This window comes from Ilyonectria robusta (genome assembly GCF_021365365.1).
Source record: "Ilyonectria robusta strain PMI_751 chromosome Unknown BGZ61scaffold_6, whole genome shotgun sequence".
Lineage (NCBI taxonomy): Eukaryota > Fungi > Ascomycota > Sordariomycetes > Hypocreales > Nectriaceae > Ilyonectria > Ilyonectria robusta.
In genome coordinates, this window is record NW_025764440.1 from 1,499,143 (window position 1) to 1,526,085 (window position 26,943).

Here is a 26,943-nt window from a genome sequence, read left to right on the forward strand (position 1 = left end):
GACCGAGAAGAGAGCCCTGTTCCGTTGCTTGCGCAACGCAGGGCAGTAAAACCACCGGTCGAGTTTGCCTTCAGCAGATGCCTGCGTCGTTGTCGTGTCACCCGTCCAGTCGGCTTCTGCAGCCACGCCAACGCTGTGGCACCCAGCTCCCAATGAGGGATGATGACGCTGGGAGACAGATCTCGTGCCCCGAAATCTGGCCATTGATCCGGTGTTGGGTGATGCAATCCCATCCCATCTGCATCATCCAAACGTGTACGAAGTACGTGCATGCCACCAAACTATCTCCGGCCGGTGGTGTGTAACACAACAGGCTCCGGGGGGGTGTGGCTGTGACCGTTGGGGAGCTCGCCTGCTGGGCCGGTGTCTCAATAACGTGGTCTCGCGACGGTTTTGATGAGTATTATAAGTCTCCGAGCATAATATGCAGGCACCTGATATCGCCCTACGCCTTGTTTTGGGGCGGAATCCGCGAGATGATAGGAGACGGCTTAAATAAGGCGGATCCCAACGAACCTATTACCGCTTAAGCGTGGCTGTTGTATCTTACAAAAAGGGGGTTTGTGCTTCCATCAATCTTTATATCCTGCATCTGTATTGCACAAGTTTGTAAGATGAGATCTTGTATCTGACAGCACACAATTGTCCCCCACCGACCCGCCTCTAATTAATTTGCTGTGCGCATCGTAGCCTCATGTTACAGTCCCTCAGCTTGTTGTGTTCCCAGACGTCACGCTAGGGTCACAGATTGGGCCTCCGTCCCGTGCGTGTGTGTGTTTAAGTGTGTTTCTGTTTTGATCCCAAGAAACATCAACAAGGCCACCAGCGAGGCCTTGTTGATGATGTGATGTACTCGGTACTGGTCCGACAAGATACGTCCCTTCAGCTTGCTTCGTCCAACTCCACACTTCCTCCTTGGTACTTTATGGCATCCCTGGAGGGTGGACACGCGAGCCCCGCTTCGAGTGTACGGCCGCTGGGGAGCCGACCAACAACACAACAACATTACAAGCCCCCAGAGCAGGTCGCCATTTCTGTCGACTTTTCAAGTGGAGGCAATTACCAAGAAACAAACATTTCGTATTACTGTGTCACAACGCAACTGGGTTTTCAACTAAGGCTGTACCTTGGCCATAACAAACCGGCGCAAGGGGGCCGACTTGTCGTAGCCGTTCGGAAGATCCATTCTTGTTGGCAACTGTTGCGCAACCTTTGCATGATGCGCCAATCATGACCTTTGTAAAGCGGAGCGAGACAAACTAGGGTCGGCAGGGAGAATAATTGCAAAGGCTATGAGCTGGAGGTCAATGTCTCTGAGTAATAGAAGCTTGGGGGAACAGGGCCAGACATACTACGTAGTAAGAGCAGGGCTTATGATTATGCCCGGTCCGACACATGCCTCACGGTGTTTTCGTAGACACGCAGCATTGTGCTCTAATTGCTTGTCGTGGTCCCACTAATCCCCGTCTATATTCACTAGATTTTATGGATCCAGACGCTGATCAACTGTGCCGAGTTATCATAGCAGAAAACCTCTTCATTCCAGAAACAGGGCGCACGTGTATCGCACTCCCTTGCGTAGGTATGCTACATTGCTGACCCTCGACTCGTGTAAGCAATCGCAAAAGCAATAACTGTCCAGCTAGCTCCTATCCCGGTATCCCAAACCCGAGTTTCGAGACTGGGAAGACGGAAGCCAAAAGGATTCCTGCCCCTGTGTGTGGTAGTTGCGGCGGGCTCCGTTGAAACGCCCACAGTGATTTCGGCGTCCTCTCACCCGGATGCCATGGGTCTCCAGCACCTTTAGTCCACCAGTTTTTATCAAGATCCGACGAGGCGCTTGCGCATCCTGGTGGGGCCGGATTTTCTTGGAGATGGCAACGATTCCAAGGCGGGCACCATTCACACGCTGCTGTTGCAAGTTTGCAAGTCCGCGCCGCAGCCTGGAGCAGCAGTGATCTCCTCGTGTCCAGGCGGGTGCCCACCTCCGAGAGCCCCGGCTCCAGGATCCAGCCCGAACAAGGCTGGGCCACACGATCGATTTTCAGGGATGCGGCCTCCTCCAGCTGGAGCTTGCAACCCAGTCGACGAACCGGTTTCTAGAGGATGAACCTACGTCGTACGGCACTTGCAACCGGACCTGTAAACGGCGACGTAGGGAATGGCTCAACTCCGACCTGAAACAAGGCAGTCCGAAAAGAGAGGGGAAAATCCCCTCTCTGCATCCTCAAAAGGTGTCTGTGCTGGGTCATTCCTTGAACCATGCAGGACCAGTGCACACGTAACTGGGCATATCCATCGACGAGCAAAAAAACGAAATCAGCCGCACATGTGCCAGCCTATCATTTGCCACTAGAACCATCCGAGTGGGTTTCGGAAAGGGAAATCTCATCCCCTTCATGACGTGCGCTGCCGTCAGCAAAACCTCCGGATTCAGCATCCAGCGTCGACTATTCGGTAAGGGGACTAATCAGGTCATCCAATGCCAGCCTCCCAACACGTGAAGAGGCCAATTGTCCAATAGCTCCAATTTCCACTCCTCATCCTTCCGGATATTGATGGGAGCTGATGGCCATGCGTAGTGCCCAAGGGTTGGAGCTGACGCAATGGGTGAGCTGCTTGTCTGTCGATAGCTCTAAACTTAAATGCCATGGGATGCTTGTCCAGATCCCACAGGTCCAGGTTGGGACTATTTGCTTGGACAGCGAGCTAGTGAGGCAACCACCAACAACACCCCCTCTCATCGGTTTCGGGCCATTGTGGCAACTCGGCAGTCTGAGGCTCGTTGGCTGTGCAGCTAGTTTAGAAGAACCATCATGCTTCCCCGCAATGAAAATTGACCAGCCATGGATCTTGAGGACGAAGAATGGGGTCAATTGCCAGCATGACCATCTGGACATGCCTTTCCTAAACGATCATGTTGTTCCGGATGTGTCTGTCTCATGCAGCTACCGACAATGCGAACGCAGCAATGCATGATGATGCGGAACAGGTTTGCCCGCATGCCTGGGGATGGATGGAACATGCAAGGCCGGATCCGAGGCAGATACATGTCGTGCGCAAACTCAAATCCATAGACGATGTCGGCGCCTTTTCGGATCAGCTGGCAATGTGCAACTCCTCGTAAAGCTGACTTTGGCGTCGTTTATTCCTTGGAATCCAGACCGGAGATAACCTGTTCGTCTTGCCAATTTTGGCACTCGCTACGTCCCGGCATGGACCAAACTACCGGTAGCGTCAAGAGCGCACGCCGCCAAGTGGAGAGACTACTGTCGGTGACGTGGGAAAGCCATCGCGTGCCCCAAGCGGTGCTGGCGAAAGCCCGTCCAAAGCCGCTCGCTCGTCTGTGAGCGATGAGGGCTGTCATTTTGGAGGTCGCAATGTGAGACAGAAAGTCATCGTTTGTTTCAGGCCCCCTGGTACAGTGGGGAGCAGAGCTGAGCAGACTGAGACCTCGGTCAGGGCAGCAGTAAGCATTGGCTCGGCTGACAAGGAGCCATGTCTTGTAAGTGAATGAGCGGGCCGGCTCTGTCGTGCAGAATGGACTTTACACCGATCTCTGTAATGCCTGTAATGCACAGGACGGTGGATCTCCAATGCAGTGTTGTGCAGTGCCAGTGCGTGCCAGTGCTGTATGGTTTGCATCTGCTATCGGATTGCAGATCCCAGCAAAATGCAAATGCGGGACTCGGGGCCTCAATTGACGAGGGTAAGCGAAAGAAAACATCAAAGTTGGGCTGCTGTAACGCGATTCGCGTCGTCACGCGTTGGAGTCGCGCTTTTGTATTTAGGGTTGGGGCGCCCTGATTGGCTTATCGCAGCCCAGCTGAGAGGCTCCTGAAAACGCCGCAGCCAGCCCGCATTTGTGGCTTCGCACCTCATCATGGCCAACCCAGGCCATCCAATCCAATCCAATGATCCGTAGGCGACAACACTATGATGATAAGCGTTGATGGACCTCTCCTGCGTGCATTCCGAGGGGCTTGTCATGGACAGGGTCTAAAGCCCGACTACCCGTGCCTAACGGACACCGAGTGGGCAATGGATTGGCTGATAGCCGGATGAATTCTCCACGTCGGATGCGAACAGGCGAACCCTGAGACGCAGGCCGCGTCTCCGGCATCTTGGCTGGACCCGTGGGAGAATCGGGCGCCGCTGATATGTCACGGGGAGGGGAAATCGGGCGATAGCTGCATGCCCGTTAATTTGGCTTGGGACAGAACGGAACGGAAAACTGGAGTTGGCGGCGGCATCATCCTAGAGTCTTGGACCCTCACCGCCAGTTGCGCTCGTATTGGCGTCGTCTGCTCTGGCCACAACGTCTCGCCATGATTACTCTGCACAAGCCCCGAACGCCCAGTCATAAATCGATGAGGCTGTCGCGGAAGACTTGACTACTGCAGGAGGAGATTGAGGTTCCAGGTGAGGAGCTCGGGGCCCTTGAACGTACCGCGTAGTACAACGGAGGTCTTACTCGCCACGGGCACGGCACGGATCGGGTTCGGCGAGACATGTTGCTTTGCATGTCAATGTACCAGAGACTTTCCAATTGAGATCCGAGTAAACTGTATTATTGAACAAGGTGTATTCCATAGAACAATTCATAGAACAATTCAACCTTGTGCTAATCCCCACGTTGCATCGTGGCCCGGCATCGTGGACTTGCAAGTTGAAGCTTTCATCCATGGATCGGCCCTCGGGAGGTTTAAGCGCCGACCTTGCCAGTGCTCGCCGGTCCGATGTGGGCCGGCAACCCACAAAATTCAACGACCACAAGTCCACAGCCTTGGCGGGGCACATCACCAGCCAGCAAAGCCGAAGCAAAAACGTAGAGGTGACGCTGAATATACCGCCCAACCGCCCGCACACCCTCCAATACCCCGTTGTAGGCGCTCATTATACCGCCATCAATTCTTCAACGGCCGTTTTCCCTCATTCGGCTGTAGCTACAAGCCTTCCACACCCCCCTGCGTCTTGAGCCAGCCCTACGCCACCTTCAAGATGGAGGCTGATATCAGAGCTGTCCTGCCCAACATCGACCCCGTGGTCTCCGAGTACTCCGTGGGCTACCTGACCCATGCTTCTACTACATGGTCGGATGAGGAGGACCCCTCTGGTCCTTCTCCTCTGAACGAGGCTGCTGCTACCGTCACTGACCTGCTCCTGTCCGCATCAGGCGAGGTGAATGCCAACGTGGAGGAGAAGATCAAGCAACTCGTCGAGAAATGGGTGGACAAGTACACCGCTGCCAACGGTGCCCAGAGGACTGGGCCTTCGATCGTGAGGCGTCTTGATCAGACTATCCAGGTTAGTTCGCAGCGGAACATGTCGTCGACGTTGGCGGTAGCGACGGGCGGTGTCGACTTGGAATCGGCGAATGTGAGAAAGGTTGAATCCAAGGTCGACCGCAAGAAGCTTGAGAAGGCCGAGAGAAAGATTGCGGCCAAGCAACAAAAGAAGACGTTCAAGACCGTCGAGTACGAGGCGTCGAGACTACTCGAGCTGCCCGAGTCTACGCAGTCTTACGAGGAGTTCTACATGGCCGTCAACCCGCTTCAACTGGGTTCTGGCGCCGGAACCAAGACCAAAGACGTCAAACTCGACAGCATCGATGTTTCTATTGGTGGAAACCGCATTCTTACAGACACCAACCTCACGCTCGCTTACGGCCACCGTTATGGTCTGGTTGGTAACAACGGTGTTGGTAAATCCACGCTGCTCCGAGCCCTCTCCAAGAGAGAAGTCGCCATTCCCACCCACATTTCTATTCTTCACGTCGAGCAGGAGGTAAGTATCTCTGTGGTCGTGGCGAATCTTTATGTTAACATGACTAGATTACTGGCGATGATACACCAGCTATCCAAGCTGTGCTTGACGCAGACGTGTGGCGCAAGGTTCTTCTCAGGGACCAAGATGTGAGCATTATCTCGTTTCCTTGACCAATTCGCACTGTCTGACATTGTTTTTAGCAAATCATGGCACGTTTGGCAGAGCTGGAAGCCCAGCGAGTTGGCCTGGCCGATACTTCAGCAGATGCGGCTAGGATTGATCGCGAGAGGGAGACCCAAGATAACAAGCTTGGAGATATCCAAGGAAAGCTGGCCGAGATGGAGTCCGACAAGGCTGAGCCCAGAGCGGCCAGTATTCTTGCTGGTCTTGGATTCTCTCCCGAGCGACAGCAATTTGCCACCAAGACGTTCTCCGGTGGTTGGAGAATGCGTCTGGCACTGGCACGAGCCCTCTTCTGTGAACCTGACTTGTTGCTTCTGGACGAACCGTCGAACATGTTGGATGTTCCCTCAATTGCTTTCCTTTCCGACTATCTACAAGGCTACCCCAGCACTGTCCTGGTCGTCTCTCACGACAGAGCGTTCCTCAACGAGGTCGCTACCGACATCATCCATCAGCACTCACAGCGCCTCGACTACTACCGCGGAGCCAACTTCGACTCCTTCTACGGCACCCGAGAGGAGCGAAAGAAGGTGGCCAAGCGAGAGTACGAGAACCAAATGGTTCAGCGTGCCCATCTGCAGGCCTTCATCGACAAGTTCCGCTACAACGCGGCCAAGTCCTCGGAAGCCCAGTCCCGTATCAAGAAGTTGGAAAAGATGCCCGTCCTGGAAGCCCCAGAGGCTGAGTACAGCGTCAAGTTCACTTTCCCCGAGGTGGAGAAGTTGTCGCCTCCTATTGTCCAGATGTCCGGCGTTACCTTTGGATACAGCAAGGACAAAATCCTTTTGCGAAATGTCGACTTGGATGTCCAGCTGGACTCCCGTATTGGTATCGTGGGACCCAACGGTGCTGGTAAGACGACGATTCTCAAGCTGCTCATTGGCAAGCTGGAGGCTTCCACTGGTCTGATCTCGCAACATCCTCGTCTCCGCATCGGCTTCTTTGCACAGCATCACGTCGACGCCCTGGACTTGAATACGAGCGCCGTGAGCTTCATGGCCAAGAACTACCCCGGCCGCACAGACGAGGAGTACCGACGACGACTCGGCGCCTTTGGTATCACGGGCACAACGGGTCTGCAGAAGATGGAACTCCTGTCTGGAGGTCAAAAGTCGCGTGTGGCGTTTGCCTGCCTGGCACTGACGAACCCTCACATCCTGGTGCTGGACGAGCCTTCCAACCATTTGGATATCGAGGCCATGGATGCGCTGGCGGAGGCGCTGAACGAGTTCCAGGGTGGCGTGCTGATGGTTTCCCACGATGTGACAATGCTGCAGTCGGTGTGTAAGTCACTGTGGGTGTGTGATGGCGGAACGGTAGAGAAGTTCCCTGGCGACGTGCAGCAGTACAAGAAGAGGATTGCTGCCCAGGCCAACGCGGCCGGTGTCGTCAAGGCTCACTGAAATGAGCAAGAGTTAACAGACCATGATATATATAAATACTACATGGGTGCTCCTTTGGTGCAATATGCAGCTTGTGATTTTGAACACATGTTCCTCAGCCGATGAGTCCTCCGATTTAATACCTATAGGGTAAGTGATGCGCAAGTACGATCCCCTTTCGTGCACAGGTAAGTAGTGGTTGTTATTATCAAGAGTATGATTATCCGTAGACACATGCACGGCTATCTATAATTTCAAGACGTAGTTGACATTTAGTCATAATGCAATATATGTTGTGAAAATAAAATACTTAATCTATATGTAATGCGTGCACTTATTTGTTTGATATTTACGAATAATTCGCGACTTTCCCTAACCAACATGCCACCATACCAACCAGATGAAGCTATTTCACCAGGTGGTGCATCCATCTGTAAGTCATGTATCCAATGTGCGCGAATAAAACACGTGTAAGTATTTGTCTTTCGATTTAGGCTTGAAACCGAAGTCGCATTCGAGCCTGGCTCGTCGATGTAGGGTAGCTCGAACATGGCCAGATGCCTTCTGGGCGGACTTATCACGGATAACCATAATCGCACACTCCTGGCATGCACAGGATTACCTACTCATCGTGTCCGTTACACGGGGATGGGATGCGCCACTCCGACCTGGGAGAGCATACATGGGATTTAGCGTTGTACGTAGCTCATTTGATGCTCCTGGAATACCAAGACGCTGCCGCCTCACTTTCCCCTTTCCTAGCAAATGTCCAATGTCGATCGTCCAATATCCCCAGTTGACCCGTGTTCTGCCCCATCCACTGGAGCGGTGCAATTGTCCAGCAAGCTGTGGGGCGAGCTCTCGTGGCGCCCCGGGCCGTCAGTGGGAAATACGTGGCTGGCCTCCTGGCGGTCCCAGCTTTTGCTGCAGAGTTGCTGGTGCCAGTTTGACAGGTCTGGATGTGAGGATCCTGGCATCAATGCCGATATGACCGTTGTTAGACGGTGTTAATCCCTCTGGTGTTTTCCACGTTGTAGAGACTCAGCTTGGCTCGTCCGGCGTGAAGAACTACTACCCGCATGCCCTTTGTTCGGTGCGGCGTGGTGTGTCTCTGGCCAGATTTTGGCGGGTGTTGGCAGGTGCCTGAGCTGGCGCCTTGCCCTTTTCGGCCACGCACGGGCCACTAACCAAACAAGCGAAAGTGCACTGGGCGGCGGCCCCCTTCAGGCCCCTAGGCCCCCCTCGCCCCTCCCCTTGCCGGTGGGTTATTGGGGGGGCCGTGGCGGTGAACAATTTCACGTCCCGCTCTCCAACAAAAATCAACAACTCCCCTTGACCGTGTCACCTTCCAACCCACTCAGTCAAAGCTAGCTCAGCTCTCGACGTCTTTCGCCCTGCATCTTCTCTCCTCCACGACACATCCTCTTACAGCTACATCCATCCCCAACCGTCAACATGCGTGAGATTGTAAGTTGCCTGCATCTTGTGGTTGCCCGCTCCCAACGACGCGTTCTGTTACCCGCTCGGGCGATGCTGCTGCCCCTGATTCTACCCCGCCGCAGCATTTCCACCGCCTTCAGGACAACAAAGCTCGGGACTTCAACCACGACGTGATTTTGGGACAAGATGGCTGACCATGACTTTCTTCTGCAATATAGGTCCACCTCCAGACCGGCCAGTGCGTAAGTGCTTCATCCTCTTCAACGATCCGACGTGCAGGCATTCGCTAACGATGCGTGGATAGGGTAACCAAATCGGTGCTGCTTTCTGGCAGACCATCTCTAGCGAGCACGGTCTCGACAGCAATGGTGTCTACAACGGTACCTCCGAGCTGCAGCTCGAGCGCATGAGCGTCTACTTCAACGAGGTACGTGAAATCTACCCATCTGCCCCTATCCAAGAGCTGTTGAACTCACACTAGGCAGGCCTCTGGAAACAAGTATGTCCCTCGCGCCGTCCTTGTCGATCTCGAGCCCGGTACCATGGACGCTGTCCGTGCCGGTCCTTTCGGCCAGCTCTTCCGCCCCGACAACTTCGTCTTCGGCCAGTCCGGTGCTGGCAACAACTGGGCCAAGGGTCATTACACTGAGGGTGCCGAGCTCGTCGACCAGGTCCTCGATGTCGTCCGCCGCGAGGCTGAGGGCTGCGACTGCCTCCAGGGTTTCCAGATCACCCACTCCCTGGGTGGTGGTACCGGTGCTGGTATGGGAACGCTGCTCATCTCCAAGATCCGTGAGGAGTTCCCCGACCGAATGATGGCCACCTTCTCCGTCGTTCCCTCCCCCAAGGTCTCCGACACCGTCGTCGAGCCCTACAACGCCACCCTCTCTGTCCACCAGCTGGTCGAGAACTCCGACGAGACCTTCTGTATCGATAACGAGGCTCTCTACGACATCTGCATGCGTACCCTCAAGCTGTCCAACCCCTCTTACGGTGACCTGAACTACCTGGTCTCCGCCGTCATGTCCGGTGTCACCACCTGCCTCCGATTCCCTGGTCAGCTGAACTCTGATCTCCGAAAGCTGGCCGTCAACATGGTCCCCTTCCCCCGTCTGCACTTCTTCATGGTCGGCTTCGCTCCCCTGACCAGCCGTGGTGCCTACTCTTTCCGTGCTGTCAGCGTTCCTGAGTTGACTCAGCAGATGTTCGACCCCAAGAACATGATGGCCGCCTCCGACTTCCGTAACGGTCGTTACCTGACCTGCTGCGCCATCTTCCGTGGCAAGGTCGCCATGAAGGAGGTCGAGGACCAGATGCGCAACATCCAGAACAAGAACTCTTCTTACTTCGTCGAGTGGATCCCCAACAACATCCAGACTGCTCTTTGCGCCATCCCTCCCCGTGGTCTTACCATGTCTTCCACCTTCATTGGAAACTCCACCTCCATCCAGGAGCTCTTCAAGCGTGTCGGTGAGCAGTTCACTGCCATGTTCCGACGCAAGGCTTTCTTGCATTGGTACACTGGTGAGGGTATGGACGAGATGGAGTTCACTGAGGCTGAGTCCAACATGAACGATCTTGTCTCGGAGTACCAGCAGTACCAGGATGCTGGTATTGATGACGAGGAGGAGGAGTACGAGGAGGAGGGCCTTGAGCCTGAGGAGTAAACAGACTCTTAATGTGTCTGTAACCCTGCAAGCCTGTCTCTTTGTTTAGATGCAGCTTGATGTATAGTCGGCCCAGGCCAATTCTATTCGGGTGGTGGTAGTAATTGTTGAAAGGGGTTTCTAGATATCCTCGACAGTGGTAGTACAATTCACTTGACAATTGTAAGCCAATAAGTCCACAAGTGCACATGCACCAACTTATTTCTCTATTCTACTATAATTCGTGATTAATACACTTTTGATTCTACGCGTTGTGCTGTAGCATCGTAGAAGTGGTCTGATTTGATTATCTGAGCTCCGTGCACATCTTGGGAGCACACGTGACGCGGTGACTAAGCGCCAAAAAGTAAAGCTTCGACGAGCATCTCGACCTTGGCTACGACCGACATCCACCCTTAGACCCGTACGAACGTAGGGTTGAATCAATGGCTGCCATGTTTGCTCCCAGTCGGGGGAAGGCATTGGGACGAGCCATTGCTGCCTCCTCACCAACCCCGGTGACGCTCCCCGGATTCCTCGTACCAGCATGGCAAACCGCGACGCCGCGCTCCGCCTCGGCAGCTCTTTTCTCGACGACCTCGAAACGACCCTCCAAGCTAGGCCGGACGCCCATCTCGGTGCCCCCAGGCGTTGAGCTGTTCATTGGCGAGCCCAAGGCGAAGAAGGATATGACGACCTACAAGAGGATCTACAAGAAGACTATTACAGTGAAAGGGCCTCTTGGTACGTTTTTTGCCTGACGTTGGAGGCTAGGACAAGAAGCAGACGTAAGGAATTGAGTACATTTTTGCTGACTGAAATGTGTAGGATCGTTGGATCTCGAGGTCCCCGAATTTGTGCAAGTGAAGCACGACGAGGACAACCGAATGGCAATCCTGACTGTCCAGGACTCGGATGTCAAGCAGCAGAAGGAGATGTGGGGTGAGTTTCTGTCCTTCTGCTCTACCCCCAAGGACCATTTTGCTAATAAGCGGTCCTTTGTTGAATAGGCACATCCTGGGCGTACCTCAAGAACTACATTATGGGCGTCTCTGAGGGCCACACTGCGATCTTGCGCCTTGTCGGTGTCGGTTACCGAGCCAGCGTCGAGGAGCGTGGTGCCAAGGAGGAGTTCCCTGGACAGCGATTCCTGTGTCTCAAGCTTGGATTCACGCACCCTGTTGAGGAGGGTATCCCCCGCGGTGTCACCGTTACGACACCATCGCCCACTCGCATCCTGATCGAGGGCATCGACCGCGAGGTGCTCATGTCGTTCGCTGGCCGCGTGCGCAAGTGGCGCCCCCCGGAGCCATACAAGGGCAAAGGCGTCTTCATCAACGACCAGACGATCAAGCTGAAGCAGAAGAAGATTAAATAAAGGACTTTTGGATGAGATCTTTGTGGCTGGTGGCCACTTGGAAGAGGTGGGTGACTGGGCCGCTGGCCGACTCGGCGGGACGCAGCTTGCGTGTGTATTATAGTCTCGTGTACAGACGTGTACTATCTGTGTCAAGGCATATACAAAAACTACTTCTGAATTCTCGCTTTTTTATTCCATTTCCGTCACATACATTTCCTGTTTTCCTGAACCCTTTCTATATATTTTTATATTGCGACTACGTTGTCCGTTCATGCCTGCTTGGCACTAAGAACCTCTTGCACGGCCTGCAGGACCTTGTCGTGGACGGCAGCAGGCGCGGCAATGACACCTTTGTTGTTGGCGAGTGTTCGGCCAACTCCAAAGTCAAGGCGTTTGCCGTGAATGTCGGTGACCTGGCCACCAGCCTCGCGGACGATGAGGTCACCAGCGGCGTGGTCCCAGATCTTCTCCTGGTAGGTAGCCTTGACGGGCAGGCGGAGGTAGATGTCGCCAGCGCCGCGGGCGATAGAACCGTACTTGGCCTGGCTGTCCATGCGGACGCTAGGCTCAGTGATGCCGAGCTTCTTGGAGATGAGGGCCTGGTCGTCGTGGGCGGAATGGCCGGCCTCAACGCTCTCGCAGAAGGTGGCTTTGGAGAGGTCGTCAATGGCGCGCATGGCGATGGGCTTCTCAGCGGCGAGAGCACCGGCAGTCAGGGCACGGCTGGTGGCTCCGTGGCCCTGGACGGCGGAGAAGAGAACACCACGGCCCTCGTCAGTCGCGTTGGAGCCAATGTCGGTAGTGAGGCGGGCGGCATCGTCAATGGGCAGGTTGGGGCAGCCCAGAACGCCGACTTTGACATCGGCGTCGACCATGAGGCCCAGGCAGACGGCGTACTGGCCGCCACGCAGGAAGCCCTTGGTGCCGTCAATGGGGTCGATGGTCCAGATGCGGCCAGAGGAGCCGCCGAGGCTGTTGCCGCGGTCGATGAGCTCCAGCATGGAGTCGACGTCCTTGATGGGCCCGCCGAGAAGCTCTTCAGCGGCGGGGTCGTCGAGCTTGGTGGAGCTGACGAGGTCCCAGATGGTCTGCTTCAGGTTGTCGTCGTCGCGCAGCTGGGCGGCCTCCTCCTCGGCGACAATGGCGTCCTCGGGGAAGTGGCGCTGGAGGGCGGCGATGATGAGAGCCTGGGCGCCAAAGTCGCCGATGGTGACGGGGCTCTTGTCGTTCTTGTCGACGGTGCCCTTGGCCTTCTCGTGGAAGACGCGCTTGGTCAGGATGGAGGCGCGCTGGACGGCCAGCTGCGCAATCTGGAGCTCGGAGGCGTAGGCGGGGGCGGCCATCGTGGAGGAGGTCGTTCGACGGAGCAAGACGGACGAGGATGAGGCAGTTGCGGTGAGGAGGTGGGCAGAGAGTTGGCGGAGACGGGCGAGGAAGGACGGCGAGAGTAGCACAGCCAGCGTGAGGAGGAGCAGTGAGAGCAGGAGGAGGCGAGGATTGATAATGGGCATGAAGAGGCGATGCGACGATGATTAGAGAGAAAGCACGACAACGGCTGGCGGGTCGTCGGCGGGTCGTCGGTGTGGTTTGGTTGGTGTTTAGGAGATACTGGTTTGCGTGTGTGTGGGGGACACGACAGAGGAGGTGACGATGACGTGGGGATGGTTTCGTAAGAGAAGCGCAATGGACGCTTGCGCGGGATGAAAGGTTGCTTTTGTGCTGCAATTACGAAGCAGGCAACGTAATGCCTCCAGGGGTTGGGGTTGGGGTTGGGATTCTATACATCTCCTTATATCTCGCTGCGTCTATGTGTTTCGCGTATAAATGCTTCCGCGGATGTGATGCCATCTGCCCCTCCATCACCACATCCAATTCCAGGGACCGCGCGGCGATGAGGGGCAGCTTTCTCTGGCGGTCTCGGCGGCCCCTCAGCGCATCAGCAATTTTTCGGCCCCAGCAAAAGCGACTCGGCGCTCTGATTGGGCGGGAATTCCAGACCTCCAAACCTCCCATCACGCCGTAGCTCTCCATCTTCGGCCTCGACATCCCTTCAATTTATCGATACAATAAATACAACCAACCGCCCTCCGCCAAAAATGGCTTCCGCACCGGCCTCCCTCCGCTCCCTCTACCGCTCCATCCTGCGCGAGCTGCCCCCGCGGCCCATCCTCGCTGCGCCGCGCTCCCCGCTGCACATCCGCCTGCGCGAGTCCTTCACCACCACCGCCTCTTCCGCCGCCGCGGCGCCAACGGCCCGCGTCGACGTCGCCGCCCAGGCCATCGCCTACCTCCGCTCGCAGCGCCTGTACTCCACGCTGCTCGAGCGGTACAACCCCGGCATGGGCATGCCGACTGATGAGCGCGTGCGGTTGACGGCCCGCAAGGTCGGCATGGATTTGCCGGTCGAGTACGATGTTGAGAAATAGGCTTGGGATCGGGATTGAAAAGGCATACGAAGCGGTCCTTGGCGGGCTGGGACCGATGCGCTGGGTGCGCAATTGGGTCATGAAATATGGCCACGAGATGATACATCGAACGAGGAAACACATACCACCACACACATCAACGAACCAACCACGCAGCTCGAAAGAACGCAGCCAACAGGCAACTCAACCAAGGAGGAGGAACAAAATGTACAATTATAGGCCTCACCACAGGGGGAAACCGGCTCAGCCACTGGCTTTGATCTCGGCTAACGATTGTACGACTAAGTGTGGAATACACAGAATTGATACTAGAATCCACCATTATCTGCGGGCGTCATTTTGGGACTCATTCGTATCGTGTCTCATTAACATGGGGTGCGTTTGTTCAGTGCCGCGTCGACTCTCAAAAATAGGTATATACAAGAAGCCAAGTCCAACGCTCAAGCCATGTCAAGGCCATAGGGGTATCAACGCCTCTCTAGTCTTGCCCTCTTCGTGTCCCCCGTCTCTTTATTTTCTCCTGCGTCTATCCGGGCAGTTTGCACATGCCACCGTCTAGACTGAGCCAACACCTCCATCCTCGAGCGCCTCGTCCCACCCGCCCATCTGCAGCAGGTACTCGCCGAGCCGCTGCTTGACTTGCGTGACGTTCTCGCCCAGCGCGCTCTTCCACTGGTCGCGCACAACGCGGACCTTCTCCTTGAGGTCTTCTGTTAGGCGACTCTCCTCGGCCTGTCGCATGTGCTGCGCACGGGTGTCGCGTTCCGCAGCCGGGATCGGCGTGCCGTCCGCCTCGGCCGTCTGCGTTTCTAGTACCTTGCCCTTGGCGTGTACGACAGCCTCCTTGACCTCATGTAGTAGGCAGAGTAAGTTTGTGTGTGACTCAATGAACTGGTACGAGCTCTTCTCGGCGTGTAGCAGAAGGCTGAACAGGTACTGCATCGGGTACACGTGGTACGATGGGTTCTCGTCGAACTCGGCTGCGGGGATTTGGATGTTGAAGCCTTCGAGGTCGAGCGGAATGTTATCGAGTAGTCCACAAAGCGGCGGTGCAATGTCCCAGAAAGCTGAAAGCTGTATCGCCACACCGCGTTCGACGGCCTCTTCGACGACGGAGCGGAAGTCCCGCGCTCGGTTCAGGACCTCGTTGGCAAACGCATACTCCCGCCTGGCCGAGTCCTCAGCAAAGAAGGCCTCGGCTGACTTGAGCTTCTCATCGTTGCCAGAGAGTCGGTACGGAGTCATCACGACGTCGCAATAACGGCCGTTACGATCCGAGAGGATGTCGTAGATGGCGCGGTGCAGAGACTCGCGAGCCTCAAAGATCCACTTGAGGAGTGTCAACTTTTCTAGGAGCTCCGGTCTATCGTCGCCCTCCTCTTGCGGCATGTCGGCATCGTTCTGTCCATTGTCGAAGAGAGTGCGAGACAAGTTGTCAAACAGCTCGGTGGCGCGGCTGATACGGCCCGTCACCAGTTCATTCAGGGGCACCACCACTTGGTCCTGGAACAGTTCGTACTCTGTCTTCTCCAGCTCCTTCTTCTGACCTACCTCGCTCTTCTGCGAATCGGACTCAATAGCGGCTGCATCTGCGTAGCTGATGTTTCCCGAGTTGATTTCCTGCTGCAAGTTCGTTCTGAGAGCCGTTTGTCGCTCAACCGCTGCCTTGGAGAACTGCTCCCGGCGTTTCGCGCTGTCGGCGGCGAATTTCTCCTTGGCAGCAGTTATTTCCGACAGTTCGCTCAAGGCCCGGACTGCCAGTCGGATCGAAGTCAACTGGGGGTGGCTGTTGTTGACGGCAGGGTGATGTCTCGGATAGGGGGGTGGCATGGTGACGAGACGGGAAACGTCAAAATACTCGCGGTTAGCCGTGGAAACCGGACTTGAGCCCAGCGAGGTATTGGGGAATGTCGTGGGTTGGGGAGTCAAACTCGGCTCCGACTGATCATGCCAGCCCGTCTTCTCTGGAGGGTACTCCGAAGCCGAACCTTGCTCACTCGTGTCTCCGTGGCTTGTTGAATTCTGATCAATCTCAGCCCATTGTGTCTTCGACACACCCATGTACTTCGACTCTCGCTTGGATCGCTCTAGGCGGGGGGACTGGCCACCCTGAGAGTCTGCCTCCCACCAGCGACTCGGCGGCCTTCCTCGGGAGCTGCCGTTTTCGTGGTTGTCACTCACGCTCATGCTGAGAATGGGGGACAGAGATGGCATATAGTTGGTGGCCCAGTTGACGTTGGGTGCGGGACCGCTCGGTGAAACGGGTACACTTGCGGAACTGGGAGCTGAGTGAGAGTTGCTCTCGGGTCGGTGATTTGAACCAATGGATCCGCGGTGGGAGCGGGTGGGTTCCGAAGAGTCTGGAGTGAACTCATCCCGTGAAGTATTCGATTCCCGTCGTCCCTGAATAACCATAGGGCGGAAGAGATCGCGCGTCAGGTCAAAGATCTCAGAACCCATAGCCCCAATAGCCCCAGAGTATCGTTCTCGTCTGATCCTCGATTCGTTGACAATGAAGTCAGCAAACATACGGACTCGGTCTGCATCCATGTGAGCCGTCGCCTCCTTGGCAGCAAATGCCTGGAACCGCTCAATAGTATCGGCTGCAAACTGTTCCGCGGTTTGAGTGATGATAATGTGTTTTGAGACGGGGTTCGACACGGATGCAGGAGGACGTGATGATTCTCGAGGACGTGATGATTCTCGTGGGCGTGAGCTTGAGGCGGAGCGGACGTGAGGTGGGGGAGTTGGAAGAGCTTTGGGAGCCACTGCTGTCGAGCTGCTCCCGCCGTACTGAGCCTGCTTGACGGGATACGGAGAGAAGGGCGGCGTTGCTGTTTCTGGCTGAGGGAGCTTGCCAGATGGAAGCGCTCTCGGTGTCGAGTTGCGAGAGTCTCCTTGAGGAAGGGAGTCGCCGGTTTTGGGTGCGAGCTCAGGCGGCGCCCTTCCAGCGCTTCGTGGAGTTGACCTGCTGATGGTAGGTCTGCGTGTTAGTCCACCTGCTTCGCTGCCAACCACGATGTCCGAGATGGAATTTGGCACAGTATTGTCATCAATGGAGCCACGAACGCCTTGACGAGTTCTACTCTCCGTCCGCCGCTGAATGATCGTCTTGTCATGTCGCACAGCCCCCGTTCTGTTTAAGCCACCGGCGCTGGATGCAGAAGAACTCACTGAGTCCACCGGTGCCTGGCTGGAACTACTCGCGCCGACGGTATCAATGGTCAGCCCAGGAGAACGACCTCGAGCTCGTGAGATCGCCTGATTATCAGAATCAACCCAATCCGCTGGTGTCGGCGGGACAGGGCCCAGAGTCGTCACGCCGGTAGGAGGTCGGCGCCTTGTGGGAGGAGATATGATGGGAACTGTAGTTCGATCCATGCTCTGGACGCTTTGTGATCTCGATCCGGCAGGGGGCGGACCAGGTGGAGGTGGCGGAAGAGGCATGCCCGGTTCCCATCTAGTCTGTGAGTCTGATCGTGAGCGGGCGGAGGTTGGCGTTTCGATGGCGCCAGCCGAAGCAGCTCTACGTGCAGCTGGGGGAGCGAAGCCCGACAGGGAATGATCTAGCGGTGATGGGTGGAGGTTGGTTTGTATTATCATGCTCTGTCTGTGGTGATGTATAGCTGGATGAGGGCCTGGTGAACTCGAGTTTCGGTCACTTCGACGGCTCAATGAAGGCAGCCCAAAGCGACGGGAGGTCCCTCCTGGGGGAGGAGGAAATGAAGGATTAATAACATGCTGCGGCTCTGGAGAGGGTCGGTGGATGCTCATATTCGTGTTGATCCGAGGCGGAGGTGTCGGAGTGGACGCAGGTGAAGACTCAAAGGCTTGGCTCATTGGTCGCTGCTGCTGGCTCCTCGGTGGACTATATGGAGGCGGCGGCGGTGGTGAGACTGAAAACTGTTAGTGAGCATGATGGTTACAGAGAAGAGAGAGGCCGTGGAAGACAGCATGAAGCTTACCTTGAGCCTCGCCAGAAAACTGGCTGGGTCGCTCTGGGCCGCCGCTGGGCGCGGCGACCCATTGTTGAGGATTGTAGGGCTGAATGGTGCTGGCGGGGGTATGGACAGAGTGAAGATGGGACGAGGTCATGGAGATGGCAGAGATGGGCGTTCCGTGAGGATTGGTGTAGCCGCCCAGGGAGGAGGTAGTGAGAGGATTGAGACCCTGACGGAGTCGCGTGGGATCGCGAGGAGAAGTCATGGCGAAGGCGGGCTCCATGACAGAGTCGTTAAGACGAGGCGGAGACGGGCTGGTCTCCAACCAACACGGCGTCCAGGGTGCGGCGCAAGTGGCAGCGCCAGGGAGAGCCACAAGTCACAGCTAACAAGGGTCGCCACAGCGCACCAGTGAAGACAGATGCAGGCTGCGTATCAGAGGCTGCGAAGTTGGCTGCGGTAGGTGTTTGGGTGGGCGGTTGGCTATGCCGGCGCGCGCGGTGGTGAGACGATGCTCAGACGAGAGGGGAGCCAAAGTCGCCAGTCGGCCGTTGAAGAGAGCACTCTTGTTGCCCCACGCATGCGCGCGTGTGTGTGCGGCGATCTGCAAGCTGGAGCAGGAGCCTGGCGCCTCGAAACCCACTGGCCGGGGGTTCAATTGTCCTGGGTCAACCAATCCATGAGGAGGAGCGGATGTGGTTGTGCGCGGTGAATGTGAGGATGCGTGCGAGGGAGAGGCTGGGAATTGGACCCCGCGGAAGGATAAAATATTATGGCAAAGGCACCCTCGCCCGGCGTACTACGCAGTAGTCGGCGGCGACGGCGACGGCGATAAAGGCCAAGACTTTCTCCGTCGCAGAGAGAGAGCACGAAGAGAACGACTGGTGCCGGCTTGCAAGTTGCTGGGGTGGAGAGAGGTTGGATGTTGCGTGCCGGGCGGACGAGGGTTGGGGTGGCATGCCACTTTAGGTGGGACAGTCACAGAGCGAGATCATGGTGATAACGCGAGATCTACTTGGTCCGGCAGCAACCCGCCGCCCACTACTCCGTACCCACGGTCGACGACCCCGGCTGGGTCTTGGCCGATGGCCCTGCATGGCAACATGGCTCCTCCGTAAGTTAAGTTACATGCTGCATTCATGCTACTGTGCGCAGGACACGCTTGACGCTTCGGTCCAGGCCCGTGGCGGGCCTATTCCCACAGTCCCACGTTCCCGCTATTCCCACGCTGCTCTGCTGCGCCGGCACCGCGCAGCTTGTCAAACGGAGACGAGCCGAACGCATTTGCAACCCTCGATGCAAACTGGATACCGGAACCGACTGCGTTGGGAATGACCAGGCTGGCGCAAGTTCAACTGGTCCCGGTTGCCCCTCAGCTCCAGTTCCGTCCCAGCAGCCCGTGCCAGACCCCAGATGGTTTCTTTTTTTAAAGTCGGGACGCCACATGCCGCGGCCCCAGTTGTCTGAGCGGGTGCTGTCCATTTCAAGCTTGATTGATCACTCAAATCTGTCATTCACTTGGGTACCCGGCCGCTGGCTCGAGCTCCTTCGTCCACAAGCGCCGAGGACGAGTCCTTTTCAACGGCATGATGGAGCAATCCTTGCCGCATGCTAGCCTTCCTGGTCCGTCCGTCCCATCCCTCCAAGCCAAGCAAGGGACAGTCACTGAATGACCGAGAGGCCTTTTTCAAGGTCTAAAGAGAATCCGTCCGGTCCCCAGTTCCCTCTTGAGTGGGAGGAACCCACCCCCGCTGCAGCCCAGAACCGAGAAGTCGTGGAAAAGGGGCCCGCTCTGTAAATCCATTGGATGGATGACGACAACCTATTTCTATTCTTAGAGTAGCCCCATGGTAGACAGGGATTCTCATTGGCTGCATCGGTTGACGATGTAGGTGAAGGAGTGGATGCCGGCGCTTAAAGCGTCCCCTCTCCGCCTGTCACATCTCAACATGGTGAGAACTGAGTCGAAGGCAGAGGCGTCACCGGAAGACGGCAAGGCATCGATCGCCTTTTTCGGTCTGCACAGACCTACACGGTGCATGATGGCGGCGAGCCCATGTGCAAGGGCCGGCCGATGGTAATGGAGGGTGAGTCGGCAGGGTCACTGGCTCGCGTTGATGACTTTTAAAAAAGAAAGGCACCGAAAAGACGGTCAGCAGTTTGTTGGAACCTCCGGAGTGGCGGGGATGCAACCTGGTGGCGTTCCATCAGCTTTTTGTCATGAAACTGGCCAGCCTTCCACATACGGAAGTATGCCATCGCCGGAGTCATCGTGCATCGCCGGGGATGGGAGCTCCGGGAGGTGGATCCATACGAGCCTCGGCCGACGAGCAACGCCGGTAGCCCACGGCGGCGCAGGCCCGTGAACTTGCGTATCCCGGGAATCTACGTGTCTCGAGAGGCCCTCAGAAGGCCCAAAACCACACGGGCGGACGGAGTCCTTGTTTGGGATGAACTACAAAATACTTCCAGCACCAGCTGACCATAATCCCGGAATAGCCCCCCTCCACCGGCTTTGAGCCAGCCCCTTCTACGCCCATGACAAAATCACGGCCTTGTCCATGAGACTGGACGCTCGGGCGCCTTAGTAAGCCCGGGATGTCTTTGTTCATCTGACTCGTCACCGATATCATGGGGTAGATGTGATGGCAAGGAGTGATCCTAGACCGGTTGGAATAGTCTTGGTATTTATAGAAGGCGGCGCTTGTCGCGTATCCCGCCCAGACGCGGACCAACGCGCGAGGGGGCCCGTTATGGAGGCCTGGTAAGGCGATCTGGGGGCCAAGGGCAGGGCCTATTTGTGATGACTTCCGAGGATGCTTCAAATATCTTGACCTTGACCTATTATCGATGAACCTTGCCGTCGATATGGACGTGTCGCAGGAGTCTAAGCTGACCGCTGACTAGCCGGATATTTTGCTCCGAGTGACAACTCAGCATATCAACTTACTTTTTGGGCAGGACTACTTTCTCTAATTTCTTTTCAGGTGCAGTTGGATATTACAGTGGCACTTCATGGCGTTTCCAGATAATGGGATGTGGCGCCGGCGGAGTAGACTTTGCAGTCTGGCTGCAGATTAATGAGCTGGGCGGATCCAGGCCCATCCCGATAATGGAGGTATTCACCCCGAAGCTTGAACCAGGAAGAGTCTATACATCCCGGGGTTTCGACATTTGATCAAACGAGGTCGATTCGCACTCGGATGGGAGCATTTGCAGAGCCGACGACGGCCACCATTGAGGGATAAGATCTGGATCGTGCGTTCTGCATGGCCATATGTTTTCCTCCCCCATTTCAATTCCAATACACTTTTTTGCGCATTCTGATTGAAGACCTGTCAATCGTCGTACCGAGGCTGATACAGACTTATGCTCTCGGCTGCGAAAGACGAGGCTGGGGCTTGGCGGAAGGAAATGAGCCCCACAGTGGCTCAAGGTGGGGGCACAAGGCTCAGCAAAATTCTAGAGGGTTCTGAGACTTCTCTTCCTCACTTCTCCATTCTCCATTCTCCTCTCCTCCCAATTTCTCCATCCCCAACTCCCAAAACCAGCCCGCTCCTCCTCTTTTCTTTTCCTTCTTCTTTCCATTCCTTCATAGCTTTCTCCCACCCTCTCTACTCGCAGCCTCACGAACTTGTAAGTACCAAGCACCACGTTTCCTTGCTCATGCACCCTACCGTCGCAATTTTCCGTGATGAGATATCAGCTGGCACCAGTCATAGAGTGACTTGTACTCCCTTCATTGATGACCTAAATGCTGTGGTCTAAGACCATATCTGACCTACAATTGCGAACTCGCCTTTCTTCAGCTTTTTGCTACAGCCCATGTCTGTTCTTCAGCTGACCCAATCAAGCTTCCAGATCTTTTCCCCGCCTTGAGCCGCTCGCGCCGAGTCTCCCGAATTCACAATGGTTCTGCACAACCCCAACAACTGGCACTGGGTCAACAAGGACGTGTCGGAATGGGCTAAGACGTGGTTTGAGAACAACCTCCTCAAGGTTGAGGCCGAGAACGGCGATGTCAAGGCCAAGATTAGCAAGATCCAGAGCATGGACGGCGATGTCGACGTCAGCCAGCGCAAGGGCAAGGTGATTACCATCTTCGACGTCAAGCTGGTCCTGGAGTACTCTGGTAAGGACACGTGCCATGCCTGGATCGTTTCCCGGTACTAACCCATGTCCTAGGATCCGCTCCGGGAGAGGACGACGTATCGGGCACCATCACCGTGCCTGAGGTCGCCCACGACACCGAAGAGGATGAGTACGTGGTACGTGAAGCTCCCTTCGCCCTTGTGCCTTCGGTGTTTTGTCGTAGAATATAGCTAAGTGCCTCGTAGTTTGACGTAGACATCTTTGCCGAGTCCAAGGAGAAGCAGCCCGTTAAGGACCTCGTCCGGTCCAAGCTTGTGCCCCAGCTGCGCGAGCAGTTCCAGAAGCTTGCTCCAGCACTGATCGCTGAGCACGGCAAGGATATCCAGCATGCCCCTGGCTCCAACCCGTCTAGCGGCTTCACGACCCCTAAGGTCCACCCACAGAACGTTGCCCAGAAGGTTGCTTCGACCTCGACCTCCCAGACCAGCGTTGGTGGTACCGTGAACACTGTCACTGTCACCGACAACGAGGAGTTCCGTACCACTGCCGACGAGCTGTACCAGACCTTTGTCGACCCCGGCCGACTGGCTGCCTTTACTCGGTCTCCTCTTAAGGGGTTCGAGGGCGCCAAGAAGGGCGGCAAGTTCGAGCTGTTTGGCGGAAACGTCACCGGCGAATACCTTGAGCTCGAACCTGGCAAGAAGGTCGTGCAGAGCTGGCGCCTGGGCCAGTGGCCTGCCGGTCACTACTCCAAGCTCCAGATCGAGTTTGACCAGAACGACGTCGACCACGTCACCGTTATGCGTGTCACCTGGGACGGTGTCCCTGTCGGACAGGAGGACGTTACCAAGCGCAACTGGCTCGAGTACTACGTCAAGAGCATTAAGCAGACCTTTGGGTTAGTCTCGTAACCCCTACACGTCGTGAAGCCTTGTCACTAACCATGCTTGATAGCTTCGGCACCATTTTGTAGACGATCCCGCAAGGGTGACCAAACAGAGTCGGGGAGTCGGGGAACCACGGCGGAGGTGAATTTGCAGAATCAATGCGCTCTATCTGGGGGTAGTACCAGGGGATCGAGGAAGCTACCATGGTGGCGGGTGGAAGACGCACTCGCGTCTTCAGTGGTCTGCGCAAGGCCAAGGAGCGTGTGGATATGATTACAATGAGCGATTTGAATGATGAATAATGGGTGGGCCTCCTTCATTGGCCAAACAAGATGACCTCGATTGACGCCTCGAGTGATTATATGTGAAGACTGTATGTAATTTGGAGGTTTCCAAGTTTAAGATAAGTATCTATGTGTAAACCGAAATCTATTAACCGTTACTGCTACTGAGTGCGACGTCTCCGTTCCACAATGAGCTCGTCTCCCCTGTTGCCGAAGTTGTAGTTGGGCACAAAGACATCAAGAAGGTTGTCCCAAAATCCCAAGTCGTACAAGTTCTCAACGTGGTTCAGACTCCACACCTTCTCCCACGGGCCTTCTCCCGGTATGCGGCCGTCTTGTCGGGGCGGCTCACCATCCATCGTGGTGACAAGGACCTGCTCCGTCTCGACCGGCCACCGCGTGCACGTTGGCTCGACCATCTTATTCTTAGGCGAGTTGGGGGCCATCGGGCGGCGGAACGCGTAGCCGTCCTGCATGTCCTCTTTCCACTCGGACCACTTGAGGGTCTCGTTGGTTGTGGTGCCGCAGTACACGAGGTAGAGCGTGTAGATGAAGAGACCCCAGACGAGCGGGCAGGTAAGCAGTGCGAGCAGCGTCGTGGCGCCTATGTTGACGTTATCCTGGATGCCCCAGCCCCAGGCACCCATATACTGGTTCATGCTCATGCCCTTGGGCGGCCACATTGACCACGTCGGTGCCTTCTGGTAGATGCGTGCCGTGAGGTGTGACAGGCCTAGCAGGCCACCATAGGTGCACAAGATGGCCGTGGAGGCGAGCAGGAGTAGGAACCAGTGCTGGTTGCCGTAGCCGACGCAGGAGTTGATGAAGATGCAGTGGTGGTCGGACTTAGCAACACAGCGCTTGCAGATGCTGCAGTGCTTGGAGCGTGCAGGTTTGAGTAGGTGGCAGGTCTTGCACTCGCGACCCGGGGAGAAGAGCGTATGGTCGTACGGGTAGAGGGAAAGGTGATAGTTGACATTCTCGGGCGTGATGTAGCCCGGGTCGCTCGCGCAGGCGAGGTAGAGGAACGTGTATGGCATGGTGACGGTGATGACGACGGTGAGCTTGGTGAAAGCGCCGATCCTTGGCCACATATGTGGGAGATACATAAACTCAGAGACAACTAGGATTGCGAGAAAGAATCCCTGTGATGGTTAGTTGATGCCGGCTGCGTGCACTGTAGTACGGGTTTGAGGACTTACCACAACGGTCCAGTGTCGGTCATACATCATGGAGTTACCAAACCTCGTTAGATATCTCGATATCCTTCCACCAGTGAGAGCCTGGTCCATAGCCAGCACCGCCTTGGGAATTTGAACCCATATTAACTTGTGCAGCTTGGCAATAGGAGTACGTCTTGACGAAAGTCAGCAAGCCTGCGTTGCACGATGGGCTAATACATACCTCAAAGCAGGCAATCTCCCAAAAAAGGCTACAAAGACCATAAAAGAGATAAACAAAATGAAGAGCACGATTGTTTGAAATGAGAACATCATTGCGGCTCCTCAGAGGCTTAGACCCTGAGGGCGAGTTGAGAGTTAAAGACCAAAATGCACAAGTTGTACTACTTGGCAACAAGGTTGTCAGTTGAGGCTGCGAGCTGCGATTAGGCTCCCATGACCATGAAAAACGAACCAAATAATTAAGAAAACCGTATTTGCGATAGAAGAAGGATGAGCAGAGCCCAAAGAGCAGAGCCACAGGAAGTATACACGTACCCGTTGGCATTGTGGGGCAAGCCGCCTACCAACCTCGTCCCGAGGTTGGTCCGGAAACCCTGTGTCAGCCGGGAAAATGTGTGTCAACGTAAGCTGCTGCCTTCAAGCTGTAAAATCATCAATTTCAGGATCTTTATCTTTCAGACTTTATGACAGAGTCATTTAAAAAGGAAATAAGCCGTAACTAGGCTCGTTGGAAAGCTACGAAATAGCTGAAAACACACGAATTGACAGAAAATAGCGGAAATCACATTTTCGGCCTCAATTGCGCCGCCTTTTCCTAGGGCCTGATTCTGGCTGCCGATCAGGATCCTGTTGACGATGTGTTGTCTCCGCCTTCCTAGTAGCCTGATCGTCACGAAATTCCTTCAGCATCTTCTTGATGTTATCGTATCTGCGTACTGTTGGCATTAGGTCGGGAAGTTGTGGTGTTGTGATGTTATCGTCATCGGCGTCATCGACTAGATCCAAGGCACTAGGGGGCGGCGATGATGTTATCCCTGGAGGCGTTGTAAGATCAGGAATTTCCTCGCCGCCTAGGTCACTGAACCCTATGAGATTGACTTCATCATCTTCATCGTCTTCCTCTTCTTGGAGCGGTCCTGTGAGGGTGAATTCGACGTCATCATCATCATCAGGCCAGGCACTCTGATCCATCGCGATAATCGGTCTTGCGGCACGGCGGGCTTGTTCTTGGGCTTCAGAAAGTGACTTCTTTGGCCGCTGGCTAAGGGAGTCATTATGATGCTTTCGATTTGCTTCGAGGTCTTTGTATCGGTCGAGGTGGCCGGTCTCTTCGAGCCACTGGTTCCAAGTTAGTCTCGGCAGATAACTGACTCCCCGGGACTGAATTTCCTGCCGCCAAGCAGCCTTGAGAGCCCTTATCTCCTGAAGAATGATAGATCTGCCTGACCGCAGTTGAGAACGCTGTTCCTTGGCCTCTGCTGCTGCCATAGCTGCTTCATGTTGAGCCCGAATCTCAGGAAATCCAACACTTGTGACGAAGTCACCACTTGGCCGTACGCGCTGGCCGGACCTCCTTCTTTTCCCGTATTTCTCGATACGATTAAGCCGGTGTGAGGCAACGGCCTCACGTTCTCGATGCAGCAGTCCCGCCTCAGTCACAACGTCGCGGATGTTGGCGATAGCTTTAAGGGTTGGGGAGCTCATGACCTCCTGGTACCGCCTGTAGATCCGCTCTATCTGGTCTTGAGCATCCTGAAATCGAGTCTCTGAAGGCAACATCTTAAGAACAGACGGATGGATCGCATTTCGCTCTCTGCGGTGCTTGGCGAGGATGCGGTTGATCACGGGCTTCGAAGATGTGGGCCAAATACCGGCTTTTTCGAACCCTGACATGATGTTATGTCTCTTGAAGCCGTCTTTATAGATCCTTGAGAATGCAGAGGCGAAGTCTTCGCGGGAAAACGTTATGTTGCCTTCCCGAATAGACTTCCTAAGTTCCTTCTGATGTGAGTTCTTCATCGGCTGAAAAACACCAACATCAAGCGGCTGCGTGAGGTGTGTTGAGTGTGACGGCAACACGCAAATGATGATATCAAATTGAATGCAATACTGAATAGCATCGAAGCCTAGGTGGCCGGAGAAGCCGTCGATTACGAGAAGTCGGTAGATTCTATCCTCATCATTACGAATAGCGGGAGGCGCTGTCAATGTGATGTGTGGCGATGAGGCATCTCGAAGCCATTCATCGCAGCCGAACCACTCTGTGAGAGTTACTCCTTTCTGCTTAGCCTTTGTAGAAGCAAGCCAGGAAAACGCATTGAAGTGATGAAGCCATTCGAACGTGATATG

The 26,943-nt window shown here is 55.5% G+C and overlaps 8 protein-coding genes across 8 annotated transcripts; 5 read left to right on the forward strand and 3 right to left on the reverse strand.

The window, feature by feature from the left end:
* Window positions 1-5,001: 5,001 nt before the first annotated feature.
* BGZ61DRAFT_530583 (P-loop containing nucleoside triphosphate hydrolase protein) lies at window positions 5,002-7,355 on the forward strand (the record flags this gene model as incomplete). Its single annotated transcript, XM_046253578.1, has 3 exons — window positions 5,002-5,787; window positions 5,835-5,915; window positions 5,970-7,355. 3 exons carry the CDS (start codon window positions 5,002-5,004, stop codon window positions 7,353-7,355), a joined length of 2,253 nt encoding a protein of 750 aa, XP_046106965.1.
* A 1,103-nt stretch (window positions 7,356-8,458) lies between these two features.
* BGZ61DRAFT_448034 (Tubulin/FtsZ, GTPase domain-containing protein) lies at window positions 8,459-10,692 on the forward strand. The gene is made up of 4 exons (XM_046245427.1): window positions 8,459-8,801; window positions 8,993-9,016; window positions 9,079-9,201; window positions 9,260-10,692. Exons 1-4 carry the CDS (start codon window positions 8,790-8,792, stop codon window positions 10,439-10,441), a joined length of 1,341 nt encoding a protein of 446 aa, XP_046106966.1. The 5' UTR covers window positions 8,459-8,789; the 3' UTR covers window positions 10,442-10,692.
* A 183-nt stretch (window positions 10,693-10,875) lies between these two features.
* BGZ61DRAFT_347267 (ribosomal protein L6, alpha-beta domain-containing protein) lies at window positions 10,876-11,798 on the forward strand (the record flags this gene model as incomplete). The annotated part of the gene is made up of 3 exons (XM_046239954.1): window positions 10,876-11,164; window positions 11,249-11,362; window positions 11,431-11,798. The coding sequence occupies 3 exons, from the start codon at window positions 10,876-10,878 to the stop codon at window positions 11,796-11,798; spliced, it is 771 nt and encodes a 256-aa protein (XP_046106967.1).
* Window positions 11,799-12,049: 251 nt separating this feature from the next.
* BGZ61DRAFT_492502 (uncharacterized protein) lies at window positions 12,050-13,123 on the reverse strand (the record flags this gene model as incomplete). Its single annotated transcript, XM_046250555.1, has 1 exon — window positions 12,050-13,123. The coding sequence occupies one exon, from the start codon at window positions 13,121-13,123 to the stop codon at window positions 12,050-12,052; it is 1,074 nt and encodes a 357-aa protein (XP_046106968.1).
* Window positions 13,124-13,876: 753 nt separating this feature from the next.
* On the forward strand, window positions 13,877-14,206 carry BGZ61DRAFT_476030 (uncharacterized protein; the record flags this gene model as incomplete). The annotated part of the gene is made up of 1 exon (XM_046248762.1): window positions 13,877-14,206. The coding sequence occupies one exon, from the start codon at window positions 13,877-13,879 to the stop codon at window positions 14,204-14,206; it is 330 nt and encodes a 109-aa protein (XP_046106969.1).
* Window positions 14,207-14,761: 555 nt separating this feature from the next.
* BGZ61DRAFT_476031 (uncharacterized protein) lies at window positions 14,762-18,430 on the reverse strand (the record flags this gene model as incomplete). Its single annotated transcript, XM_046248763.1, has 2 exons — window positions 14,762-18,102; window positions 18,172-18,430. 2 exons carry the CDS (start codon window positions 18,428-18,430, stop codon window positions 14,762-14,764), a joined length of 3,600 nt encoding a protein of 1,199 aa, XP_046106970.1.
* A 3,220-nt stretch (window positions 18,431-21,650) lies between these two features.
* Window positions 21,651-23,565, forward strand: BGZ61DRAFT_448044 (activator of Hsp90 ATPase). Its single transcript, XM_046245428.1, has 5 exons — window positions 21,651-21,783; window positions 22,002-22,279; window positions 22,333-22,415; window positions 22,485-23,137; window positions 23,194-23,565. Exons 2-5 carry the CDS (start codon window positions 22,057-22,059, stop codon window positions 23,210-23,212), a joined length of 978 nt encoding a protein of 325 aa, XP_046106971.1. The 5' UTR covers window positions 21,651-21,783; window positions 22,002-22,056; the 3' UTR covers window positions 23,213-23,565.
* Window positions 23,566-25,072, reverse strand: BGZ61DRAFT_386826 (DHHC palmitoyltransferase-domain-containing protein). The gene is made up of 3 exons (XM_046242749.1): window positions 24,815-25,072; window positions 24,613-24,766; window positions 23,566-24,555 (listed from the first exon to the last, which is right to left on the reverse strand). The coding sequence occupies exons 1-3, from the start codon at window positions 24,904-24,906 to the stop codon at window positions 23,572-23,574; spliced, it is 1,230 nt and encodes a 409-aa protein (XP_046106972.1). The 5' UTR covers window positions 24,907-25,072; the 3' UTR covers window positions 23,566-23,571.
* Between the last annotated feature and the right edge of the window lie 1,871 nt (window positions 25,073-26,943).

Bases quoted from the DNA above. Each gene is read 5' to 3' on its own strand.
- BGZ61DRAFT_386826 (XM_046242749.1), bottom strand. From the start codon at position 24,906: ATGATGTTCTCATTTCAAACAATCGTGCTCTTCATTTTGTTTATCTCT. The intron at 24,767-24,814 runs GTATGTATTAGC...ACTTTCGTCAAG, and splicing joins GGGAGATTGCCTGCTTTGAG to ACGTACTCCTATTGCCAAGC. The intron at 24,556-24,612 runs GTAAGTCCTCAA...TAACCATCACAG, and splicing joins ACCGACACTGGACCGTTGTG to GGATTCTTTCTCGCAATCCT.
- BGZ61DRAFT_448034 (XM_046245427.1), top strand. The intron at 9,017-9,078 runs GTAAGTGCTTCA...ATGCGTGGATAG, and splicing joins ACCTCCAGACCGGCCAGTGC to GGTAACCAAATCGGTGCTGC. The intron at 9,202-9,259 runs GTACGTGAAATC...CACACTAGGCAG, and splicing joins TGAGCGTCTACTTCAACGAG to GCCTCTGGAAACAAGTATGT.
- BGZ61DRAFT_448044 (XM_046245428.1), top strand. From the start codon at position 22,057: ATGGTTCTGCACAACCCCAACAACTGGCACTGGGTCAACAAGGACGTG. The intron at 22,280-22,332 runs GTAAGGACACGT...CCCATGTCCTAG, and splicing joins GCTGGTCCTGGAGTACTCTG to GATCCGCTCCGGGAGAGGAC. The intron at 22,416-22,484 runs GTACGTGAAGCT...AGTGCCTCGTAG, and splicing joins CCGAAGAGGATGAGTACGTG to TTTGACGTAGACATCTTTGC.